General features: G+C 59.4%; 1 protein-coding gene across 1 annotated transcript; it reads right to left on the bottom strand.

The window, feature by feature from the left end:
• Positions 1–4,005: 4,005 nt before the first annotated feature.
• TRIT1 (tRNA isopentenyltransferase 1) lies at positions 4,006–20,271 on the bottom strand. The gene is made up of 11 exons (XM_067311535.1): positions 20,065–20,271; positions 13,667–13,807; positions 13,081–13,179; positions 12,673–12,821; positions 11,642–11,784; positions 11,245–11,356; positions 10,636–10,748; positions 9,414–9,491; positions 7,584–7,693; positions 7,110–7,227; positions 4,006–4,650 (listed from the first exon to the last, which is right to left on the bottom strand). Exons 1-11 carry the CDS (start codon positions 20,269–20,271, stop codon positions 4,511–4,513), a joined length of 1,410 nt encoding a protein of 469 aa, XP_067167636.1. The 3' UTR covers positions 4,006–4,510.
• Between the last annotated feature and the right edge of the window lie 1,259 nt (positions 20,272–21,530).

The following is a 21,530-nucleotide window of genomic DNA, read 5'->3' as shown; positions in this document are numbered from 1 at the left end:
TGCCCGCGCCAGCCGCCCCCTCCGCGCGATGCCCAACGCGCGCGGCAGCTCCCCTTTCTCCCGCCGGGAGGGCGCAGCCTGCGCGGAACAAGGGCGAAAGCCCCTATTTCGGCAGGAAAGCAGGCGGCCCCCAGCTCTCCCAACGCAAACGCTGCCCTCGCAGCCAAGCGGCCGGCAGCGGGGATAAATCAGTGCGTCTCACTCCCGGCCCCGGACGCAGCTGCTGCCCCCTCGGCAGCGCCCCGAGCTCTGCTTGCAGCCCTCCTCGGCGCGGCCGGGGGCACCGGGGAAGCCAGCGACCGAGCGCCGGGTTGGGCTGGGTGCAACGCGGGGCTCGGCCGCGGGAGCCCAGCCCTGCCCAGGGTGCGAGCGGGCGCCTGGGCCCCCGCGGACCCGCGCCTGGGCGCGCAGGGGGCACGGGCTGTTGCACAACGCCGGCCAACAGCTCCTTTTATTTTTAGGCTCTTGCAACACAGCTTCCCTGCAGCCTCCCCTCGCATCCCGGTGCTGCGGAGGCACCGGGCCGGGCCAGAGGACCCGGAGCGCCCTGCCCTGCTCCCAGCCCTGCCGCCGTTTCCCCACCGGCATCCAGCATCCGTCGCCCGCCGCGGCCAGGCCAGCACCCAAATCGCTCCCCGCGATGCCGCCTCCCCAGGCCGAGCACCAACGGCTTCGGCCCTGGTAGCTCCTCCAGGTGCTCTACGGCACAGAGATCCAACCTGGGAAGTAAAGACCAGGCCAGGACCCAGCCTGGATGCGGCTAATCCCCAGCCGCGCTGGGTTTGCTTGCGGCAGCTGCTGCGCGTCGGCAGGAGCCCTCGTCCCCAGGTGACACCATCCCCCAGACGGTCCCCGGCCCGGCTGAGGCTGCCCAGGTCAGGCGCCGGCCCCTGCAGCGTGGGAACGTGGCGAGCGGGGCAGGAAGGGCCGGGGAGAGCGCGGCCTCCAATGGGAATTAAAGGCCTGGAGCACGGGGCCACGCTCGCACCAGGGGGCTTTGCACCGGGATTTAACCCCCCCAGCAAATGCACAACCTCCAAGAGACGCGAGGTCGAGAGCCGCGGCTGCTAACGGCAGAAGGATCAGCTTTTACCCCAAATCCGAGCTGGACAACACAGCGGGAATGCCCCAACGTCCACGGGCGCTAAGGGGCACAAGGAGTCAAGCAATGCGCCCGGGGCCAGGTAGCAAAACGGGGGGCAGAGCTGGGATCGGTGGCAATAGACACCGGCGCCCTGAAGCCTCGGCCCGGAGGAGAGGGGAGCCGAGGGGGCCCGGTATTTCCTCGCGGCAGCGGCAGCCCCGGCTCTGCCCCTGCGCGGACGGCGCGTGGCACCTGCACGGGGGCAGCACGCAGCCCCGCCGCACCCACTTCCCCCAGACCCGCGAGAAACTTTCTGCGGAGCACGTTAGGGCCAAAACACGGTGAGAAAAGGGAACCGAAAGGGCAGGGAAAAGGAAGCAAGCACAAGTCCTCAAACATCACGGAGAGCCAGTATATCCACGACAGCAAAGGGGCTTTGGCTGCCGGAGCCAAGGAGCTTTGGAGCCGCAAGCCGCAGACCGGGAAGAGCCGGCAGCCCAGCGCAGCCGGCCCGGCCGAGCTTGCCGTGGGGCCAGGCAAAAGCCCGCGGGGCCCACGGACAGCGCTGGGGAAGCGCTGGGGATGCAGAGGGGATGGGGCTCGTTTCTACCACTGCTTCCCCTTGTGAAGCTCTCCAGCCTCGCTGCTCAGCCGGGCCAGGGCCAGCGTGGTGGGGACTTTAACTGACGGAGAGCCAAGCCAAGCCTAGCCAGGCCTGCACTGTTTTCTAATCCCAGTGTAATTAATGACCTTATCTTTGGCCAAAGCCATTTAGATTAAGTGGCTGGTGCGATGGGCTCGGCGGCTCCGGCTGCGCAGATGGAAGAGCTGCGTTTGTCTGGGGATTAGCGGAGGGCAGATGGAGCGAAGTGCCATTCCCCGTCCCCAAACCACTCGGCACTGGCAGCAGCCTGAAACCTGAGACCACAACAACTTTCTCAGTGATTCCTGGCCGGACCCAGGAGCTGTTTCGCATTGTTTGTCCCTTCTGCAGGAGGCAGGGCCCGGAGCAGGGAGCTGAACAACGGGCAAGCGAGAGCTGCCTCCCGTCCCAGCGCCAGGAATGGATGCAGCCCTTGCAAGGAGCTTGGTAATAGTCCCCGAGTTGCGTCCTCTGGACAGCAGAGGTAAAACAGGTACCGGCTTCTTTCCTGGAGAGCAACTCGTCAGAGATGCTGGCCCTGGCTCTGCTGGCTGTCGGAGTAAAGCCTTGTGTCCCCATCCACAGATCCACCTGACAGAGGAAGAAAACTCACCTGTTTCTTGCCACTCAGCGTCCGGCAGGATCAGAGCAGGCTTCCACCTTCCTTTTCCCAGTCTGGCCATAGGATGGGCAAGCAAGTGCGACAGCCCCACGCTCTCCTGGGACACCTGGGAGCCGCCACCCCCAAAGCAACGCGCGGTGCTGGGCAGCACGGAGGGGGAGACCCCCGCCAGCAGCGGGCCCGGCTCCGCCTGCGGCACAGCATCCGCTACGAGCGGGCTCTCGCACGGAACTGGCAGCCTAGCAGCTACTGTGGCAGGGGAACAACATTTATCTGTGGGGATAACAAAGTTCATATTAAACCGATTAGGGATATGAAATCCATTTCTAACAGTCTGGTCATCTGACTGGACTTAGACAGACCAGATAATCCCAGTCCTCATTCACGGAGTTGCCTTCGTGATCCCAGCCTGTGCCGTGCTGGGGAGCCGGGAGCACTGTACATCTTGCACTGCCACATCTGCTCGGAGAGGAAGAGCAGACCTGGACACACCAAGCCTGCAACCCAACCGCAGTCTATCCACCCTGCTGCCTGGAGCCTGGCCTCAAAGCATCCATCCACACCGTGTCTCAGGAGACCACGCTCAGCACACCAGCGGCGAATGGGACTTCAGCCACCCAGACTACGAGAACGTGGTGTCACACCACCTCCCTCGATGTGGTCTCCGTGCTCCGGAGCTGGGCAGAGCCCATAGCCACACACGCGCGAATCAGCGTGGCTGGCAAGCAGGTCTGGGCTCGGGAAGAGGCTCAGCCGGCACTGCAGACAGACCCGGCCACGCAAGCATGGTGCCCAGCGTTTCAAAGCTGAGGCACAGCTCTGCCCTGTGCTGCCAGAGAAAAGCAAGGCCAAATTCCCAGTTCTTCCCTGCTTATTTCCTTCAGTCCGAGCCCCCAACTCACCCCTCACCCTATCAAACCACCCAAAGGAGCTGCCCGATGGAGCATTACAGGAACGATTCAACGCTGAGGAACACAAACCTGAGGTTTAATCGAATCCCCGCTGGAGTCTGCATCTCCAGAGCCTGCGAGGCAGATCTGCACACACAGCCCCCTCCCTCGCAGGCTGAGCCCTGGGAGACATCTCTCGCCACATGGCAATTCCCAAGCAGCTGAAGGAAAACGTGCTCTGCCACCCCGAAGCCCTCCCAGGAGGAATGGTCTTGATTGCATTTGCCAGGAGAATCCCAGATGCTCCGGAAAATGCCCTCCCTGCTTTCACCTGGAGCCGCACACCGGGAACGAGGTGGTGCAGACAGCGCTCCCGTCCTCCAGGAACAAAGCTGAGCTGTATCGCTGCCTCGCAGACGTGCGGCACATGGAATTTGCTGCTCAGCAACTTCGATTCAAATGCAGGACAGTTCCCACTGCCAAACCACAGTGTAAACCCCCGGGAATTCAGCTTTAACTAGGACAGACTCATCTGTTGCAAACTTGATGAGATCATATCCAAGTTCCTGTTTAACAGGTGCCAGCTCTTTCTGCACCTGCTATGTGCCTACGGATCAGCCTGCCTCCAACAAGGCAACAACATCTGCTCAGCTCCCTCAGAAGCTGCAGAAAAGGTGACTGGAAGAAGGGACCACACCTGGACATCCTACGCTGGGACCAAAGCAGGGAAGCCGGGCCAGTTGGAATTAGAGAGCAAACCAAAATCTGCACTTTTTACTGGGGAGGGGCACCCACAAAAATCTTGCAAATTTATTTCCATATAAAAGAAAAAAAATACCCTCTCCACAATAAAGGCAGCACGAACTCGCTCAGCTCCTGAGTTGCGCTCCTGGCCAAGCTGGAGGAGTGCAGAGTATTTCTGTCTCTGAGAACGACACGTTCACATGCCAGGAGGATAGACTCAGCCATTCCGAGGATAATGCTGTGTCTCTGGCAGGGATTAACGCTGGGCATGGGAGGATGCTCCTCACAGTCTTACCCTGGGGCCCAGCCCTTTTCCAGGCAGGGCTGGAGAAGCATGGGAACACGGCAGGATGAGGCCACATGAAGAGGATCTGCCATAGCCGACGGCCTTTAGCTGTCACTTACACACCTGCCTCATCCCAAACTATTGACTTGGCTCGTTTGGTTCAAGGCCACCCAGGACTTGCCAGTTCCTTGCTGTACAGGTGGAAGCAATGCTGCTCCCCTTCACCGGCTGGTTTGCAGGCCTACGGCAAAGGCAAGCTGCTGTCCTCTCCTGAGGTCTCTGCACCACCTCTGTCCCTTTCAGTCTCTGCAGCACGGCTGCCGGACTCCAGCTTCTGTCTCTTCTTCAGATGGTGCAGATGGGATTTGGATCGTGTGTGAGCTGGAGGAAAAGGCAAACAGAGCATTTAATTCTAGGGAACTTGGAAAAGGAAACACTTGAGTCAACCCACCCTGTGTGGTGCAGAGCACCCTCAGCTCCCATTCTCCCACGTGAGGCCATTCCTGCAGAAGACTGAACTCCCAAGCCCTGCACGGGCTGTTTCACAGACGCACTTCTGCTAGGCCAAACCATCAGGGCTCAGAAGAGAACAACCCTTTCAAGCCTTCTCCTGACCAGGGGAAGGACAGTGCACAAACACCCAGGAGAGGCAAAAACCCTGGTGTTATCCACAGATAACTCCAGATTGTCAGGTCTTGCCTCTCCCAGCGTGTTTGCTCCTAACCAAGACACAACCGCCGCGAGGACAGCAGAAAGGAAAGTGTTACCAAACAGGCAGCACATTGCAGGGTGCGGGTGAGGTTGTGCAACTCCCTGCCACCCCGTGGAGCGCTGCCAGGATCATTTGTAAGCCTAGATGCCTGCACTACAGCGCTGGGGATATCCTGCACATCTACAGAGCTGATAGGGATGGAGCCCGGAGCACAGTTACGCTTTTGCATAACTCCAGGGAAAGGCCCCCAGCTACGCGAGCACTTCTGCAGGAGCCTGACTGGAACAGAGGCAGGATCCCAGGGATACAGCATAGTCGGCACGTCAACTTGTACTGACATACTGGGGCAACAAGAGGTGAATTTCTGTTTAAAATCACACAGTTAAGGCAGTAAAACCTCCTGTGTTGATGGTATTGTCTAAGCAGAAGGTACTTTGTCTAATCAGACCAATGCATCATCTTAGCAGGGCGGTTTTGCTATTTCCAAAAGATCAGAGCAGCAATTATAGGAGCAAACTTTTCAAGCAGGGCCTTAATTAAATGAGGGTATGGGCTTGTTGAATCAAGGCCCTTAGGTGTTTTCCAGTCATCTTTTTTCTGCCTAAGGATGAAATTACATACAAAGCTGCTGCTTTATCACACCGCTGTAGGGTCACCCTCGGCTTGAAATAAAGTCTCACCTCTTATAATTTGTTGCAAGTAATGCCAAAGCTTACTGTGGCTTGAAGGAGGACTGATTTCTGCTAGTGTCTGGGGAGATCTGCTCTTTTAAGTCCATACAAAGTGTAAAATCAGATAAAATTTAAAACTCTTCCAGAGACAGTGGGGTACTGGGAAGCAGTTCCCAGAACTACTTGATTTGAGAAAACAGACCAGACTGCAGATTGACTCAGCTCCCACTACTGTTTTCACTTCCCTTTGAGCTTTTACATTTTGCAGTTAAAAGTAGTACCCCATTCTGAGCCATTTTTTTTCCTGCCATCTGGGGATTTGAGCCAAATTCAGCTGGATGCAGAGAACATACAGCTTGGTCTAGGGTCAGAGAAGTTTTGTCATCTATCAGGATTTGGGACATCCCTAGAGGACACGTGGCTGTAATTGTAGCTTTGGGGGGTATCTTAAAGAGTTCCCACTCTGCCATGAAACTTTCTGTACCTGGAAGAGCAGCTTGGACACTGTTAACTTTCAGAGACCTCTAATTATGGAACAGGTAAAGCTCCTTCAAAGCACCTCCACGCTAGCACAGCAGAAGTAATAATTCTCACTAAAGTAATAATTACATTTACAAACTGATCTCACTGTGCTTCCTACTTGAAGCCAACTTCCATCTTTATGTTTTCAGCAGCTCCCTGGATCAATAAAAATAAATCACTCATTCAGATCTGATGACCCAGACACTACTCATCTTTGCATTGTCTCTGCACATACTGCATTTGGGCAACACGGGGAGATTTACCAGTTTTGTTTCTCAACTACTTCTTGTTTCTGGTTCTCAGCACCAGCCTCACAGCATCGACAAATTCACTAAGTTAATCTGATTCCAACTGAGCTCTTTTAAAATCCATTGAAAATAGAAGAATCCTTTCTATTACCACTACAGCTAGGAACACTTTGGGGTTTTTTGTTTTTTTTTTTGAAAAAACACAAAAAATATGAAGTGCTGGAGCAAAACTGAGCCATTAAAAAACATTAAGAAACTTTCAGTTTGAACAACAAAATTTTAGTAGGAACAAATTTGTTCTGTCCTGCTTGACAAAATACCTAAAGTGCGAAAAAGGACCAGCAGCCCAGACTGAATGTGGGCAACCCGGAGGTTTCATGCTCCATATGGATCCCCACGTCTGGCGTGACGGCAGAGAGCGGCAGAGCGCTCACCGGGTGCCGGGGGGGGGAGCCCAACAGATGGCTGCTGTGGCACGGCTCCGGCACCCCCTCCAGGCTTGCAAATGGCTGCTTTCATACACGGGCTGTAAAGAATCCTTGAAAGCCCATGATCATGTGCTGAGGGTCACCCGGCCAAGCAGAGACAGCCAAGGAAGCTGCTCCGCTCTGGAGAGCTGCCTCACTCCGCTGCCCGTGCGGAGCTGCCGTCGCCGTGCCCAAGCCTCCCAGGTTTGCCGGATCCTACCTGCCCACTCCCGGTCCCCGATGATGACTCTGTCGCAGAGCTCACAGACGCGATGACTCCGTTTGTTCTCATTTACGTCGTACTCCATCTTTACAGGCTCCGCTGGGGGCTCTCGTCCCTGAAGATTAAATAACGCCTCAAATCAGTTTCTATTAGGCGAACTCGCCCTGGCTGTGTGCACTTTTGTAGGGTTTGGGCTGTGAATTTTCCATACCCGGGTACTAAGGTTAGCACGTCAGAGGCTATAGTTTTACCATGCAAGACAAGTGGAGTACCGGGTATTAGGGGAAATTCTCAGCTTAGAGATCACATCTCACTGCCACTGCAGGGAAAGTAAATTAAGTCCAAGGCTAGACATGTACGGGGACAGTCCCCTTCACAGGAGAGACCAAGTTCCCAGCTATGGGGTCTGGAGACTGCTGAGTAACAGGCTTCTCAGCCAGGGCTTACATGTTAATTCTGGTTATCCAATACCTGGATGAAGCTCTCCACAATCTCTAGAGCCGGTTTCAGCACATCCTCCTCCCACCTCAAGAGATCAGACACCTCCAAGCCGTACACCGGGGGCACGTTGAGCCCAGGGCCTAGAGAGACCAAAGAAAAAAGGTAAATCACTGTCAAAATTCCCCCCAGCAAGTCACATCCCAGCACCCAAAGCAGTCTGGCAGCAGGGTCCCCTGTGGGGGCTGCACTGTGACTGGGGCGATCTGCACTGCCCACATCTGTTTGCTCTTTAGCACTCAGAAGCAAACGGCACCTGCCCTTCTAGAGCCAAGACCACCAGAGACCTTGGCTTGGGGGGCACCAGCCTTGCAAACAGCGAGAATACCCAAGACCTCAAGCTAGCGCCTTTGGGGCTGTTTGCATCCAGGACAGCATCACAAAATCCCTCCTCACTGGGATCCCATCACAACTGCAAACACCTCGTCTCTGCCACAGTCCAGAGGATGCTGCAGATCAAAAGCTAGATCCAGCCCCAAAGCCACCACACAAAGTGAAGCCGTGCTTCCAAGGAGGTGCACGCACGGAGCCCGGATCAGGAATCTGCTGGTGCAGGTTCCCGCTCAGCTACTCCATTCAGAGCCGCAATTGCTCGTGCGGCTGCGGGGACCAACGCACTCAGCTCACAGCCGCAGGCGTCGCTTCACCAACACCCCGACAAGCGGCGGTTTCAGGATCGACGCTCCGGCCTCCCCCAGCCCAGCGCCAGGCTGCGGGGTGCTCGCCGAGGCCCAGCCGGTGGGACAGCTGCAATCAGAGAGCACCTACTCCCGCTGGCGACGGCGCTGCCCGGCCGCAGCTCACCTGCCGGGAGACGTCGGGCACCCGGCCGCGCTCGGACAAAGCCATCAAAGGCTGCCGCGCGCGAGTCTCCAGCAGGTGCTGCCTTTTATCGCCATAACCACAAACAAGTTCCCGGCAGGGCTGATCTGAAGCACACCTGCCACCAGAAAGGTGAGCCACAGCCACGGAGCACACGGCTCCGGGAAAGCTCTTGCACCCGCTTCAAAGCCTGTCTTTTGACTCGAGTTTCTCCTTGCCTTTTTTTTTTTTTTTGTTTTGCCCCTACCAAGCACCTTTCAACAAGTGCCCGGCTCCCAGCTGCTGCTCCTGGCCCTGCTCCAAGGCTGGGGCTGGGATGGGGAAGTCCTGCTGGCTCCCAGCCACCGCGGCGAACGCGGCCCAGGCTTGGAGCAGCCAATGGGCTCCTGCTCCTAATCCGGAGGGCAGCTGTCAACTGGGCTCTTCGCGCTGCACAGGGAGCGTGTGCGGGCGCACGGGGAGAGGGACTGCGCCCCCTCCCCAAGCCCCTCAAGAGCCATCAGCACGACAGGCTGCAGGACCGCCGCGGCCAGCACCACCCGCGGCCGTCTGGGCACGGGGCTGAGCCTTTGCCTGCTTTGTTCTGCTCGGAGGGGAAGATCTTCCCTTGCACAGGCAGCTGGGCGGTGCGGGGAAGCAGGCAGAAGAACCTAGGCTTTCTGAGCGTCGGGGCAGAGAGCACGCTCTGCGACAGGGAGGCGCCTGTTCGCCCAACTGCAGTCGGAGCCGGCCCCTCTGGCTGGGGAGCTGCCTGGGCACCGTCCACCAGTGCCTGCGCAGCCCTCACCCACCCTGGGAGACCACAGAGCTGCCCACGCTCAAGCGGCCAAGACTCGCGCCCCACACACACGCACGCTGCCCCAAAGCTGAAGGGCCAGCAGTCTCCCTTCTCGAGCTGCGAGCAGGGGATGCTCAGAGGAGGGTTGAGAAGAGATGCAAGAGAACAGGGACGGCAAAGCGGGGTAGAAGCACAGGACTCACGTCTCAGGAAGCGGTTTCGGACCCATTTGTTCTGCCTCCGAGCGTATCTCTTGGTTACTTGTTTCAGAGCCTGGATCCCTTTGAAACAGAGGGAGTAAAGAAAACAGAGATCAGTTCAACTCTGCAAGCTGAGCCCAGTGCAGAGAGTGAGAAGAGCCTGTGAGCTCCAGAGGGGATTGCCAAGCCCAAAGTTTGTTCTGCATCGGATAAGGCTCACTCAAGGGAAGTATTTCTGCTGCCAGTCCGGAGGTCTCCAAGCCAGCAGTGAGAAGTGGTAATCACAACCAAGCAGCAGAGCCCTGCCAGACAGACTGGAGGGGCAGAGCAGAGGGGCGAGACGAGGTGTCCAAATGCCTTTGAATGAGCGCTGGGTGGAAGGAGCCCCACACCTACGTCCCAGCAGCGTCCAGCAGGTCACACAGTCTGTTCAGGGGCTGCACTGCTCTCTTAACACCTAACTCGATTTGCTCTCAGTGCAAACGGAGCCCAGGACTCCTTGTCCTATCCACAGTGGGCCCAGAAAATGGTTTACTAGAGTATAGCCTTTCAATATTTAGTACAAGACTTATCGTATCCCTCCATAATCTTCTTTTTAGCAGACACAACAAGCCCCTTCTGCACCAGACTTGTTTTCAAGACTTTTATCATTTCTGTGGTTGCTTCAGCCTCCATCTCTGCTTCATGCTGAACCCTACGCACCACAGTCCGACTGCCTGGGACCTCCACTGTGTGGAGAGGAGCAGAGAGGCCTTCTCCTTGCTCTAACAGGCAGCACCTCTGTCCAGATACTCCAGAATGACACCTGAGCCAAAGAGCATTTCACTATTGACTCCCTTACGTTGTGATCTGCTAGATCCCCAGATCCTTTCCCACCATCATGCTGCTGAACTAGATGCTCTCCAAGCTCTATTTCATTCCTTCTTTCTAGCCCTGTTCTCCAAAGCATTGACACCCCAGCTGTGATTGCCCAAGCATGTTCCAGGCCTGCCATCTCCTCCATCAGCCAGGTCACCAGTGGATCAGCTCCAGATACCATCTAAAAAGGAGTCTCTGTCCCCCTGGCCTGGCAGAGGTAGAAGATGTACCAAGAAAGGTGCAGCTCGACCCCAACAAGACCTGCCCCAGCTTTGAGCTTGGTTCAGACCACCACACAGTGTCACTTGGAGCTGCATGGGGCAAGCAGGGCCTGAGAGATATAGGGCGTGCAGGCTGCTCTTCCTACCTTTTTGCAGCAGCAGGGCACTGGTCTCGGGTGAGCAGTTCCCCTCGCTGACGAGGTACTCGTGGAACTCCTTGAAGCCGATGGACTGGAAGATGCCATGCTGGTAATCCTGGCTAGAGAACGAGGCCACAGACAGAGGTCAAAGCCATCTCCTGTAGAACAGCAGGAGACCGCAACCCTCCCCACCACAGCTGAGATCTCTGGGTCTCACCCAGCAGGGACCCCCCAACTGACACAGGCCCACAGAGCTGGAGGGCAGGCAGTGCCAGACACGTGCGGGAAGCCAGCCCAGCGCCTTCAGCAACGGCTCACGTCAGCTTTGCTGTGCGAACACTCAGGCAGCACCAAGTCATTTTTGCTGAGGGAAAACATCACCGCTCAGCAGATGACAGGGCCATGCGCGCGCAGAAGCATGCTGGGAACAACAGGTCTGTGAGAGCCCAGGAGCAGAGCAAGAAACAAGCATCTCCCAGCTCCGGGCCGGGACCTCGTTGAGGTCTGGGCAAGATTAATTCACTGCTGAGGCCCAGGCAGGGCGAGTCGGTCAGAGCGCTGCATTTGTCTGGCAGGTGGGACTGGGAGCAGAAAGGGAGCTGGCTTCTCACCCACCGGTTCTCAGCCACCTTCTCCCGATTGTAGCGCCGGTGGAAGTCCCGCAGCTCCTCCAGCAGTCCTGCAGCCAGCATGTCATCCACCCGCTTCTCCAGCCGCTGATCCAGAGCTGGGAGGAGGAGGGCAGGACATGTTCAGCCCCTCAGAGCCGTGCCCTCGGGAGGCCCAGAGCTGGACAAGGCGCCAGGATGCGGCTCTGCACTCCCGGCCTCCCAATCCACCTGGGGAAGGCACAGCCCAGTGAATGAGGGGAGCGAGCCCTCCGTCACGCCTGCCGGTGGCAAAGGAATTGCTGCCTTGCGCAGGGAGGAGGCTGGGGCAGGAGCCGGCGGTCAGCCCTGACCCCGCATCGCCCTGCTCAGCCAGCCAGGAGCTGGGCAAAGCCCACTCTCACCTGCCTGGTCTGCATGAAGCCACAAGATGCAGGAATGTGGGTATTTCAGGGGTCCCCCTAGGGGTCCCCCACCTTCCTCCTCCTGCTGCCGGTGCAAGATTTCACTATGGGGGATCCCCGTCTCTTCAAACACTTGGAGGCTCCTGTAAGCAGAGACAGACAGAGCTCAGAGGCTGGGTGAGGATGAGCTTTTCCATCTCCCCGGCAGCCCTGGGGGCTCCAGCAAAGGGAACCGCAGACATTCGCTGCGATCCGACCCTCCCGTGCAGAGGGGAGGGCAGGTTGCTGCCCCTTCCCGTGCCCGGCATCCCGAGCACACCCAGGTCCTGGGGGTGCACACCGATGGCACCCAAGGAGCCCAGAGCACAGCCACCCACTCGTGCCTGGCGCCGGGACAAGCCCCGCAGGGGACGAGCTCCTGGCTCCAGCCCTGCCCTTTCGGGCCAGGCAGGGCTGCGGGGACGGGGCCAGCGCTGCTCGTGGCGGAGGCGGCTGCGAAGCCTCACCGCCAGTTCAGCCCAGCCCAGGCAAGGAGGTGGAGGAAGCAGTGCGGCGTGCCCAACCCTCCGTCGCCCCGCACCGTGCGAATGGGGTGGGCGGCGTTCGGCTCCCCCCGGGCCAGGGCTCGGCTGGGATGGGCCCGCCAAGGTAGCAAGCCTGGTCTTGCTGCCGTGCTGTTCCCACAGAGCTCAGGTATGCTACTCAGCCAGCACGGCAGCTCGCCCTTTAAATAGCTCCAGATAAAACCCTGCTGCTGGGGCACCGCTGCTGGAGCAGCAATGCACCGGCCTGGACCCCAAACGCTTGTCCTTTGGGACCCCAAAGCTGGGGGCTGCGCGGCCAAAGGCCTCCGCGGTCCAGATCCCAGAGAGCTCCTCCGCTGCCCCCTGCAGTGCTCCAAGGGCCCCTAGGAGCACCCACCCGGGACAGGAGGGCCCGTCCTGCCGTGCTCACACGCACGCGATTCCTCGGGAAGGGAGGACGGGGTGCCGGCAGGCCGCGGCACCCCGTTCCCAGCACGCCAGGCTCACCTGGCCACTTTGCGCTTGTCGTGGGGGTGCAGCTTGGCTGCCATCTCAGGGTCCACCTGGCTCAGGCGGCGATGGAGCTCGTCCCCGTCCATCTGTTCCAGCTCCACTTTCCTGTCGGTGACTGGCCTGGGGGCCGCGCTGTCCTTCTCCTGCGGGCACAAGGCAGCCCCGAGTCAAGCCAAGGCCAGAGCAAGCAGGACAATTCCCCAGACCCACGTGGTCCAGGAGAGGGGCCTGGGGCTTTCCTAAGGGCTGCCATGGAGAGTCTCCAGCCCGATCCTCGAGGGATCTGGTCCACCCGGAGGGGGAGCAGCCCTTGTCCCGCTCTAGTGCGGGGAGCACCATGCCCCGTCGCAGGAGCACAGGGCCAACCCTTCTCCGGAGCGACACGCAGCCCCGCCACGGTACCTTGGTGTCGACAAGGACCTTCCAGAGCAAGGCCTCGATGTAGTAGTTGGTTCCTCCCACGACAATCGGGATCTTGTCTCGGGCAAAGATATCTTCAATGTGCCACAGTCAGGGAGCGTAAGCGGGGATGGGTGGCGGGGATAGAGGGCCACGGGGAGCAGCAGCCCTCGGTGCAGGGAGCGAGCTCCTACCCGCAAACCCATCCTGCTCCCGGCCAGGGTCCCTCTCCCCAGCCCCAAGGAGCCAGGGAGGCTGCGGACAGGGTTGTAGGTCTTCTCTCCTCTCTCACCATCCTCTCCCACCTGTGCCAGCAACTGCCAGGATTCAGGGCTACACCTAGGGCCTGCCAGGGAGGGCAATACCCAGCTCAGCGCTGTTGCAGTGCAGCGGACATCTCCCCTGGCCACCGCTGAGTGCTTAGGGCTCTACCTCAGTATGAGAAGCCCAAAGCCCCTCTCGCCTGCGTTATCCTCTGACAACTGGAGTTAGCAAGGCTGATGCAAACACAGACCTTGCTTGCAGGCCTGGCTGGGGAGGAGGGAAGCCCAGGTGGGCTTGGCCGGCCAGCCCGCGCGTGAAAGGATATCAGAGCCACGGCCTTGTCTCTGAAATCCACCACCGTGTAGTTAGAGACGAGGGGATCCACAAAGCTGATCATGTGGTGCCTGCACAGACGCTGCTCCTGGGGAGACACCTTGTTGGTGATGATGTCCAAGCCCTTGTACACCTGCGGAAGGGAAGAGCCCATCGCTCACCTCTCTGTGCACGTCACGTGAAATTCCCGCTGACCTCCCCTCCTTCCCCTGCGCACGACCGCTGCCGGCCGCGATCAGCCCCCCCAGGCCCTCGCAGGGGGAGACGAACCGCTCGCAACTGCCTTCCTGTTCTTGCATGACCCCGCGCAGCCGGCGATGAAAAGGTGCCCGACTGACCGAGCAACCAGGGAGCGGTGTCAGAGCCCGGTCAGCGTAACCGGCCAAGCCCAGCTCCGAAGTTCAGCGCTTGCAAACACCAAGCGCCGCTGCCTCTGGGCTGCAGGCTCCTTATCTGCTGCAGCGGCAGCTAAAGGTTCAGGTATGCCTCTCTCCGAGCGCCAAGCGCTGGCACAGCACAAAGTCTTGTTTGGGGACAAGGATCGCTGCTTCCACGGCATGCAGAGATCTCTCCGTGTGCAGCATGGCACCTGACTCCACAGAGTCTCCTGAACATGCAAATGCTCTTAGCTCAGGCACACAGGAAAAGCCTGGTTTCCACCTGCTTCCCGCTCCCAGCGAGCCGCATACAGAGAGGAGGGAAATGCATCAGTTCAGGTCGGTGTCCCCAGGGAGAAAGGAGGCACCATCTCCTCCTTGCAGAGCCACCAGGGACCCCAGGGGCAGGAAAGGCTCTTTAGGAGCTTCAGCATCTCCCAGGTGTGGGGCTGGTGTCCGACAGGCATTTTAAGTCACCGGCAGTGAAAGATGTGTCCCCCCCTCACACCTTCCTAGCTCCTGGCCCTCCTGCGCACCAGGCAAGCGCTGCTGCGACAGCGCAGTGAACCGCATCAGGAAACAGCGGAGCAAAACAGACTCGGCGAGAAACAAACAAATAAAATCACCAAGAGCTCCAAAATCCAAGGAGAGGAGCTGGCATGAAGCAGCAGGAGGCAGGAGAGTGACCAGCAGCATCTCGTTGCTTCGAGATGTGGCATCTCCTGGCCTCCAAGTGGCCACCAGTGTCTTTAATATCGATTTTGGCATATATAAACTGGGGAGAGCAGCCCTGAGAGACGCTGACAGTCAGCTAGACAGTTAAAAGTAGAACGGAAAGAAAACCCACCCCACACCAACCCTTCGGGAGCGTTCTTGGTAAACAGCCAAGGCAGCCTGCGATCCCAACGGCGCGCACGTCTGAGTCACAGCCCAAATCCACCCTCCGGGCTGCACGAAGCAGCAGCAACCACCCGGCCCGCAGACCCACGCGGTGCGAATGCGAGTCTCCTCGGCGAGGGCTGCCCCGGGCCCTGGCGCCGCGCCGCACCTGGCAGCCTGCGCCGGGTGGCAGCTGCACGCTGCTCTGCGAGCTGCAAACAAACGCGGATCAGAGCCGGGGCCTGCGCTCCGGCCGGCCCCGCGGATGCTGGCAGCCGGCACGTGGTCGCGGCGGGGCACATAAAGCCTTTCTGTCCAGAAAGTCCAGCGCTGCGCCATGCCAAGGACAAGGCACTCTCCGTGCCAGGCAGCGGCTAAGGCGCTGCTGCACGCCGAGGGCACAGGGAGGATGCGTTCAGCTCTCAGCACCTCCCTGCTCGGAGCAGTCTCCCAGCTTGGGACAAACCGGCCTGCCGGGAGAAGCGACTGGAAATGGCTGTAGTAATTTCCTCCTCCATCACCCAGAGATGCGCCCCAGCCGGGCGGCCAGACTTCCAGAAACAAATTTCCCCTTAATCCCCTCTGAGAAGCTGCCAAGCCTCCAGCTGCAGCGCCGTCTCCACCCACGGCCTCCCCCGGCCCCAGGCGGGAGAAGGACGAGGTGACACAGAGGTGACCCGCAGGCAGAGAGCGGCCGCGGGGGACGACGTGAGGTTACTGGAGCAGGGAAGCCCAGTCCCCGCTTGGAGCGGTTGCGTGAGCTGCTCGGGCGGCTGAACCGGCTGCAGCCCGGCAAACGCTCCCATTCTTGCCCAATTCTCCCCTTACACTCGCTGCTTGGAGGGCGAGCGGCAGCCTCTGCTCCCGCATCCCGCCTCTGCTCCCGCATCCCGCCTCGGCGGGAAAGGCTGCCTGGGGGCAGGAAGCGAGGGGGGAGTGGGAGGGCAACCACATGCTCTTCCTTTCCGCCCTGCAGAAATCCAGCTGCCTCCAAGGGACGGGAGCAGACGGAAGGAAAGGCCTGGAGGCAGCTCCGCCACCGTGCCCTGCGGCTGCCTGCGGCCTGTTGATCACCTCCCCTTACCCGCCGCGAGCGCAGCCAGCCCGGGCTGACCAGCGCTGTTCCGTTCAGGGCTCCGGCAGACACTGAGATCCCGATCCAAAGCATTTGAATTGAGTGAGCTTTGGCTTGGCGCCTTCCATCCCCCGGCAAGGGCCGTTCCAGCCCTTCGGCTCCTCTGACTCCCACTCGGCTGCCTAAAATCGCGGCCGAGACGCGCTGTTAATGGGAAGGCTCCAGGAGCTGCCGGTGCCCTACCCGGGCAAAAGCTGGGATTTACGGTTCGCATTCAAATCCCCCCCCAAGGTTCTCCGGAGATTAAACACCGAGAGCCTCCCTAAATATCTGGAAACAAGAGGAGGAGGAATGCAGCGGCAGCGTGTGGGCTGGCGGGGAACAAAGGCAGCCTTTTACAGAGCCGCAGCAAGGAGCGGAGCGGGATCCCACCAGCTGGCTGCCGGCGGGGCCTCGCGCCCGGGCGAGACGAGACGGCCTCCCCGCGCTCGCTGCTATTTTCGGCCGGCGGCTCAGATAAGCCTTTGTTGCTTTCTAAAGGCCCCAAAACAGATTAGCGGCGGCCTGGAGCAGCAGGCCTCCGAGGCACCAAATACAAGCTGAGGACTAAAGATACTTAGCCTTGACGGCGTCCTCCCACCTCGCCACTGAAAGGACGAGGCAGGTCAGTCCTAGACCCCACGGCCCCAGAAGAGCAGCACCGTTTCCTCTTTGTACGGGTGGGGAAACCGAGGCAGGAGGCACAAACATCAGCAGTCCTCAGAGAACGGTGCAGGTGACGACTCTCCGCCCAAGCCCTGGGAAGGTTGGGCTCTTCCCAGACCCTCGCTCTGCCACATGCAATCCCAGACAAGTTGCTTAGTCCCTCTGTTCCTCATCTGAACCGCAGGGGTAAAGGCCCTTTCCTTCCCGTGAGTAAGTACAGTATCAAACATGACGTGTGAGGACATATGGAGACCTCAGACATGGCCAAGCTGGGAAGAGTATGAGAATTTCAGAGGGAGGAAGGACCCTAACGAAGCTAGGACGAAAGAAACGGAAGATCCACAACTTCTCTACTCCCTGCCCCTAGAAAGATGCCAGCACAGCCTTTGCCACAGCTTTTAAGATGTCCTCATGACTTCATCGCTGCTTCAAAACGCGGAATCCAGAAGGGACAGCACGATGAGGAAGGGATGGAGCCCTCCAGCAAGCTGTACCGGGACCGCCGCGCTCTCACCACCGCACTAGGAACGACGCAGGGACAGGCTGCACCCGGGCTGGGTTCTCAGCGGAAATGACTTACTCCCAAAGCAAGCTGGCTGGGATGACAAATGGCAACAGAAAGGACAAAAGGAAAGATTAAGAGGCCGTTCAGATTAACCAGAGCTCCTGAGCGCTGCAGAGGCAGCAGTTAAGTCTGTAACTTGACCGCGGCGACCCACAGCCATGACGAAAACGCTTAGGAGATAGAGGGACGCCTGTGCGCGGGAACAGGTGGGCTGGGGGCCGCCCGACCCCCTCTCGCGCCTGGCCGCAGCTCGAGCAGCTGCCTAAAACGCTGCCAGCACTTGTCGGCCCTTGGTGGAGCCCGGACGGGGCGCAGCTCTGAATGCAAGAGGGGGCTCAGGGCGACACGGCCACGGGCAGCTGTCGGGGCAGAACGAGCAAGGGGATTTTTACCGTTTTCCAGGCTGGAGATATTCCCCCCCCCCCTCCCCACAACCTAAAGCGGATGCACCCCGCAACTCTTCCACGAGGATGCTGGAGCCAGCTCTGCGCAGCCCAGACACATCCCACCGGCCCAAAGCGGCAAGAAGGGAGCCCCAGTTGGCTGCTGCGACCGCCTGAGCGGGGCCCGGGGGGCAGCGGCGCGCGGTGGGGGCGGCGCTGGCTGCGCCGTGCCTTCAGGCGGCCCCGCACCGCGGAGAGGCAGGGCCCCGCCGGCCCCGAGAGGCCGTGCGGAAAGCACGCTGCGTTACGGGATAAAAGCGCCGGAGCGGCTCGGCCGCCGCTCCGCAGTCACGCTAGAACGAGATTAAAAGGAAAGGAGGGCAAGAGCCGCTGGCACCCGGATGCCATCGGACGCCTGCAGCCACATTCCCATAGTGGGAGCTGAAACAACCAGAGCACAAAATATCAGCTTCAAAACGTCCAGCAGCCTGAAACAAGAGTCTACGGCGTGTCAGGCGGCTCCGGCCGCATCCGCAGAGCTCGGGACACGGCAAGAGCCTCCAGTTCACGACTGACCACTGAGGGCCACGGCCTGGTTACTAACTGCTGCTGCAGGCTGAGCCCGCGCTTGCTCCCAGACCCAAGAGCCTCGCCAGTTTGTATTACACAAATGGTCAAACAAAAGCTTTGGGGCTTGTTTAGATCAGGAAGATTAGGACTAGTAAAACTACACCTGCCAAGCCGGGCTCAGAGAAGTTTCTAACGCTACAGCAGAGCAACTCACCTCGGAAATGTAACTGCCCCCGCGTAACAGCCGCCCCGGCGCAGCCAGGGCTTCCAGCTCCCGCGAAAATCACAGTTACCTCCCGGTCCCGGCACCCAGGCCCGGCCCAAGCTCGGGAACGGTCACTCAGACGGACGCAGCAGCCCTTCATTAGGGAGCAAGCCTCGTTTCCTGAAAGCACCGGTTGGCGTTAAGGTGGTTCACACGACTCTGCTGTGTCAGGAGGGCGGATCGTCAAGTTTTGTAAAGTTAGCTCAGACCTCCAACTCTTTTTCCCCAAGAGTTTAAGTAAAAAATCCCATACAAATAAAAATTTTCCTATTGTTTGTTTTAAATTCAGGACAGGGAATTTTAATCTAACCCTCTAACGTACAAATATCCCAGTACAGGAAACCAGGAGGTGGAAGCAGGAAAGCGAGATCCGCTCTCTGAACAGCACAAAGTGCACAGACAGCACTGTTGGCAGAAAATCCTTTTTTAAAATGGGTAATAAAAACGTTAAACGTTAAACCTGATGGAAAGTTCACGCACCCTATGAAAGGAACAGTGAAAGCGTTTCTTGAGAAAGAAAACTTGTTGCTAGAACAAAATCCCTGCAACAGCCAAAATCTACATCTTGTGGCAAAATGTAAGCAATTAGGACCAAAAACCGAAGCTCGGTTCGCTGGTGTTTACTGACCCTGACTGCAAAACGGATCCACTCAACATCGGCACGTGTAATAAAAGGTGAGACTACAGGGAGCGTCGCCGGCCGGCAGCGCGGGTTCTTGCTGATATTCTTCGCTGCGCCTTCCCGTATCCCCAGGGAGCACGCGAGCAGCCCGGCGCATCGCTCACAGCGGACGAGCTCCCGGCTCGCTCCTTACGCCTCTGGGCGGCTCCCTGCGGGGCAAAACACCCCCGGCCCGCTTTCCTTCCACCCCCCCCCCCAAAAAAAAAAGAAAAAAAAGAAAAAAAGGGAATTTATTTGGCAGGGTGGCGGGGCAGGTTTGAAGAAACCCCGCGCCACCGCCGCCAGTCGGGGTCTGCCTGTACATCCAGAGCCGACAAACAGGCGCAGCCCGGTGGTTTGTCCTGAGGGCAGGAGGGAGGGGGGGAAGCTTTAACACGGAGTGCTCGGAAACGGACAGCCGGCAACACAATAAATAAATAAATAATAAAACTAAATAATATTGAATGAATAAATAGATAAAACTAAATAAACAAATAAATATGAATAAACAAATAATAAACAAATAAATAAAGACAAACAAATAAATAAAAATAAACAAATATATAAAAATGAATGAATAAATAAATATAAATAAATAGGTGAAAACAAATAAATAAATAATATTAAATGAACAAACAGATAAAAACAAATAGATAGATAAGAATAAATAAGTATTTATGCATATATGAATAGATAAATAAATGAAGCTGGCTCAGCCGGAGGTGCCTAAGGGCACCCGGGGGGGACGCGCGGCCCCGGCGCCCCCAGCCCCTTCCCCGGGCTCCCTCCGCCCCCGGCCGCGGCCCGGGAGGCCCCGGGAGGCCCCGGGAGGCGCCGGCTGCAGCGCCGCAGGCCCGGGCCCCCCCCGGCGCGGCCTCCCCCGGCGCGGCGCGGCGCGGCGCGGCCCTACCTGCATGGAGTCGGCGCTGACGATCTCGCCGCCGAGGCGCCGCCCCAGCTGCGCGGCCAGCGCGGACTTGCCGGTGCCGGTGGCGCCCAGGATCACCACGAGCGGCGGCGGCGGCGGCGGCCGGGGGGGCGGCGGGGCCCGGCCCGCGGCGAGGCCCAGGCAGCGCGCGGCCGCCGCCATGGCGCGGCCCGGCCCGGCGGTTGCCATGGGAACGGGGCGGGCGGGGCCGCGGGGCGGGACGCGACGGGGACGCGACGGGACGCGACGGGACGCAACGGGACGGGGAGGCAGCGGCACCGCGGCCCGGGCCCGTCCCCTGCGCCGGGGGGGGCCGCCCGGGCCCTGCCGCCGCCCCGGCCCCCGTCGCTGCCCGCGGCGCCGTCCCGGTGCCCTGCCCGTCCCCTCTGCCTGCCCCGGGGCCGGGGCCTCCTCCGCAGCGAGGCCCCTGGGCGGCAGCGGGGCCGGGGGGGTCCCGCGCCCTCCCGCCTGGGCCCTTTGGGGTCCCCCGGGGCCACCCCAGCCCGGCCACCTCCAAGGCGGGGGGGGAGGAAGGGATGCTGTTGCCATAGCAACAGGGCAGAGGGTGTGGGGGGAGAGGGGCTGTTGCCATAGCAACAGAAAGGGGAGCGTTGCCAGGGCGACCGCGGCCTCCATGGAGAGGGAGAGAGGGAAAACCATCACCACGGCAACACGGGGAGATGGGGAGTGGGCGACCGTCGCCGTGGCAACAGAGAGGGGCCAGGGAAGGCAGGGAGACGGTTGCCAGGGCGACGGCGGGAGGAGGGTATCGCCACGGCGCCGCTCGCCCCGGCAACACACATCCTTCGCCGTAGCAACAGGGAGCGGGAGGATGCCGGTCCCAGCGAGGGGTGCCCGGGAGCCGTCACCCGTTGGAGGAGACGAGATTAGCGCCGGCTCGCAAAACCGCCAGAAAAAATTTGCCAAGCCAGGCGTGAACCCCGGCACCGCACCCCGCGGCACGGCACGGCACGGCACAGCACAGCGCTGCGGCACGCGGCACCGCCGCTCGCCCGAAAGAAATCGCCCCCCCTGCAAAAATTGCGGTGGTAAAAGCGCGGTAGCAAAACGCAGCGTGGTTTGGGGGAAGACGATAACGGAGCCGAGGTGGGAGCTGGTAAGTCGCAAGGAGCGGGGCAGGAGCAGGGCAATGCGCATTTAAACACACATAGTCATCTGGCCCAGAAATGTTTAGCTATAACGGCTACAGCCAACGATATAGTCGATATCGCCAACACTCGCAAACCGCAGCACTGAAAGAGCAGGGAGGAAAATCCCCGTGTTTATTTTGTGCACTCAGAGGCACTTTCTCTTGTGCCGTCAGTCTGTTTTCTTGGGCCCTGGGTGTAGCAATACACAAGGAGACGAACATTTTAGTAATCAGGGAAGTTTCAGGTAAAAACATATTTAGGTATGTGGGCTTTAAGCAGGATAACACAATGGTAGGT

This window comes from Apteryx mantelli, chromosome 27, assembly GCF_036417845.1.
Source record: "Apteryx mantelli isolate bAptMan1 chromosome 27, bAptMan1.hap1, whole genome shotgun sequence".
Classification (NCBI taxonomy): Eukaryota; Metazoa; Chordata; class Aves; order Apterygiformes; family Apterygidae; genus Apteryx; species Apteryx mantelli.
This window is presented reverse-complemented; position numbering and strand designations above follow the sequence as displayed.

Excerpts from the sequence above, each read along its gene's own strand:
- TRIT1 (XM_067311535.1), bottom strand. The coding sequence starts at position 20,271 with ATGGCAACCGCCGGGCCGGGCCGCGCCATGGCGGCGGCCGCGCGCTGC. Across the intron at positions 11,357-11,641 it reads GCTTCATGCAGACCAGGCAG|CTCTGGATCAGCGGCTGGAG; the intron begins GTGAGAGTGGGC and ends TCCTCCTCCCAG. Across the intron at positions 4,651-7,109 it reads CGGGGACCGGGAGTGGGCAG|CTCACACACGATCCAAATCC; the intron begins GTAGGATCCGGC and ends CTTTTCCTCCAG.